This window comes from Morus notabilis, unplaced genomic scaffold (genome assembly GCF_000414095.1).
Source record: "Morus notabilis unplaced genomic scaffold, ASM41409v2 Scaffold6183, whole genome shotgun sequence".
NCBI classification, from domain to species: domain Eukaryota; kingdom Viridiplantae; phylum Streptophyta; class Magnoliopsida; order Rosales; family Moraceae; genus Morus; species Morus notabilis.
Window position 1 is genome coordinate 48,750 of NW_010365757.1, and position 3,969 is coordinate 52,718.

The window sequence follows — 3,969 nt, forward strand, 5'->3', positions numbered from 1 at the left end:
AGAAAGAAAGAAAAGAAAGGAAAGGAAAGGTGCCCACAAATCTCATCTCAGAGCTCAGTCACAGCTCAGACAGTTAGGAAATGGAAAGTTTGGGTAAATGTAAAAACAAAGAAAGAAAGGAAAAAAGACTGCAAAAAAAAAAAAAAAAAAAAAAAATTATTGTTCTGCCATTTGGGACTGATATCATCCAAAGTCATTTTCCTAACTAGAAGATAGAATAAAGAACCCATCAACGACCTCTCTCTCTCTCTCTCTCTCATCTCTTTCTCTCTCTTCTCAATTACCTTCCAACGCACGCCTTCCAACCCTTTAACTCCCTAATTCTGAAGCCATTTTCCTGGACATCACATAAATACCCCCACACACCACCCAAAAATTCATTCATACATATATATCTATAAATCTATAAATATATATATATATCTTATATCTTGAAGAAAGAATAATATTTCTTTGCTCTTCTTCTTAAAATAATAGTCACAATGTCCACGGATCTTGAATTCTGCCAGGCCTTGCCCAAGATCAGGCTCTCGCCGATCCAAATTCAGACCCCGGAGCCCTCCGAATCGAAGACCGAGGCCGCCAGAAGCATAATTCAGCGATTAGACAATGACAGAAGAAACAGCTGCGACAATATCAAGAACGAGGACATAATTTATGAGGAGAAGGAGGAGATCAACAACGAGTGCCGCACGCCGACTTCCGCCGAGCACAGAATCCCGGCCATCCTGTCGTGCCCGCCCGCGCCGAGGAAGCCGGCGACGGCGAGGGCTCCTTCGTGCAAGAGAAAGTTGTCGGAGCTCGATTTCTTCGATGTCGTGAACCGGGAAGAGATCGACCGGTTTTTCAGATCGAGTTTTGCGAAAGCCGCCACCGGCTCGGCCAAGAGGAGCTGCTGCCCATGTAAATGAATTATCAATGATCCTTAATGATCTCTCTAGTAATTTTACACGAATTCTCTTTTGTTTATTCTTTTCTTTTCTTTTTCACAAAGGTTAATTTTATATATTTTGGATTTGTATGGTGGAAACGACCTCAAGTTTCCTTGGATATATAGATCAAGTTGTATTACATTTATATCGTTTCTTCACTTGTTATTATAATCCGGAATATATATCGAACGATATAAATATATATATATATATATATTCTGGGTTAGGGTATGTTTCATAAGTTTTCAGACAATTTGGATCTGAATTATGAAAGTATATATGCAAGAATTTGGTTATTAATTTTACTTTATATGTATTTGCATGGTTTGTTATATGTATGGATTCTTGATCTGGGTTTTAGTTTCAGGTTAAATATAAATCAACGTTCTCTTTCTTTTGTATATATGCAAGTATTTATATCCGTTTTTTTTATGGTTGCAATTGTATATATTCATTATCGTTTAAGATGTATAAATGGAATTAATGGTTTTGATAATAATTAATTGGATTATGTTCAAAGATGAGAGGTAGATATGGGGTTGGTTATTGCTTGTTATACTGATGAATTCCGTGTTATTTTTCAAAGGAAAGACCATCATGATCATGATTCATGAGGTGGAAAATTTGATGGGTTAATTCTATATAGTCTATGCTTTTTCTTTAATTTTTGTTGGTTGGTGGGTTTAGATGGTTGATATGTCTTGTATTTGACAATTTTTTACTTTTGAGTGATCAACACGGCTTTGGGATGGATAATCCTTAATTTTCCTTTCTTTTCATTTCTTTGAGAGAGAGAGAGAGAGAGAGAGAGAGAGAGAGAGAGAGAGAGAGAGAGAGAGAGAGAGAGAGGTTGTACTCTTTGATGATCCCAAAATTGATGCAATGTGGTATGTCATAAACAGCCTCTATTCAATGTGATAGCGTTTTGTCTATTTTGACAAAGGATATTTATTAAATAATTTTTTTTTTTTGAAAAAAAAAAATTGATTTGTCTATTTTGACAACTCAATTTTGTCTGTTTCCAAATATTAAGATGAAAAACTAGAAATTAAAACTATGGTAAGATGAAGACTGTATTATAAACCATCCAACATGATGTTCCAATATATTTAGTACTTCATTAGCATAAATTAAATTTACATGAGGTAATTATTATAAATCTATTCTTCTGCTTAATATTGGATTCTTTTCTACCTTCATTATCACGTATTATTGCTCTAACTTAATGATAAATGTATCTTCTTAGGACAATCGCTCTGTTATATATATGTCTCTTTTTTTTTTTTTTGAGGATTTTCTCTTTCTTTCTTATTACATAGAATATTAGCTAGAGTTCACTTATCCCAATCGAGTTTCGTTAAAAAAAAAAGAAGGAAAAACTCTCAATGGAGAAATAAGCTTTCCAAATACTATTACCATATATCATCTATGATAAAAAGATGTCAAAGACGCTTTCTTACAAATGCTAATTAATAACAACATTATAAATAATTACAATACCTTCTTATTGTAATAATTCATGATAACAAAGAAAAGGAAAAGAAAATAAAATTTTTAACACAAATAAGACAACAAGAGAATCTAGCTAGTAGCTAGATCGAGCTCAATATTAAAAGAAGGTTTTTTGAAACTTTACACTTCCGCTATTCCCCACCCTAAATATTGAAGGTGGGTAAAAAATTACAAGCACGATGTAGATGCCATAACTTCATGGGCCATAGATCATTTAAAAGCCATACTCATGTGCCTTATATATATATATATATGTATATATATATGCATATATATGATGTGTGTATCATAATTTACGTCTAGAGAACTAATGACTACAAGACAAAGAGCATATATATTATATTATAAACAAAATTGTCTCTGGATCAGTCTTGGCCAAAATAGATCGAAAGGGCCACACTACATACAGCTTGGCAAACATATATTTTAATGGGTTATTTTAGTGGTTGGCTTCAATTTTACGTGTCCTAAAGTTATCACAAAAGGTGGTTTATACACAATAGAAAAACCAAGAAAAAACACTCTTCTATCACTATGGAATATCATTATTAATAATCACAAGGAATACTACTACTTGAAGCCATATATAGCTTCAATTGGAAGAGAGCTTAAAGTATAAGCTACTCATGTATAATTATATATTCGTATCTTGATTTTGACGGAATAATTCAAAGATGACTACTTTGCAAGGAATATATATATATATATATGTATGTATGTATATATATGTATATATATTTGTTGTGTGTTTCATGAGTGAGATTGAGAGAGAGGCTTGGGAATGAAGGGATCGGAAGTGGGAGTGTGGAAAAAGGTTCAAAGGTGGTAGCTAGCTCAAGGCAAGCATGAGATAAAAAGAGGGACATCTACTTTTTCATGCTTCCAAAAGTGTTGGAAACATATGTTCTGGAAGCGTCACCATCAAGGATATGATATTGGGAAAAAGCAGAAAAACTACTAGAAAGACGGCAATTAAGCTAACAAAGTACTCATGTTCTATTTATTTATTCATTTACTTTTACCTTAAGAGTAAAAGAAAAGGCCAAAATTGAATTATTATGTCATTATTTATTATTGAAAGGATTAAACTAATGCCACGTTTATTTTGGTTCCCGCAAATTTATATGTTGTTGTATATATTAATACAAATTGTATGATTTCATTTGATATTGTGTCAATAATTGAACACATTTTCTACGAGCATGTTACTTTTAAGTTTTTAACTGCTGACACCAAAGATCATGTATGAGAGAGGAGATATTGAAAATTATATTATAAACAGGTAATTTATGGTACATCATGAGATGCATGAATCTTTCATATTTTTGTTGTCTACATGTTTCAAATTCAAATATAATTAATAAAAAAATAATACTATGGATTCTGATTGCCTTGGAATTAGACAAAAAAAAAAAAAGCATATAATTGTTGCTTGTTGGTAATATATATCTTCCAGATTACGTACATGCATTTTGTGTATATCGGATCCATGCACGATTATATTTCAAAATATTAATTTTTAATA

At 32.2% G+C, this 3,969-nt stretch overlaps 1 protein-coding gene across 1 annotated transcript; it reads left to right on the plus strand.

The window, feature by feature from the left end:
- Positions 1-257: 257 nt before the first annotated feature.
- Positions 258-1,077, plus strand: LOC21385313 (cyclin-dependent protein kinase inhibitor SMR1). Its single transcript, XM_010108525.2, has one exon. The coding sequence runs from the start codon at positions 483-485 to the stop codon at positions 909-911; it is 429 nt and encodes a 142-aa protein (XP_010106827.1). The 5' UTR covers positions 258-482; the 3' UTR covers positions 912-1,077.
- Positions 1,078-3,969: the final 2,892 nt, after the last annotated feature.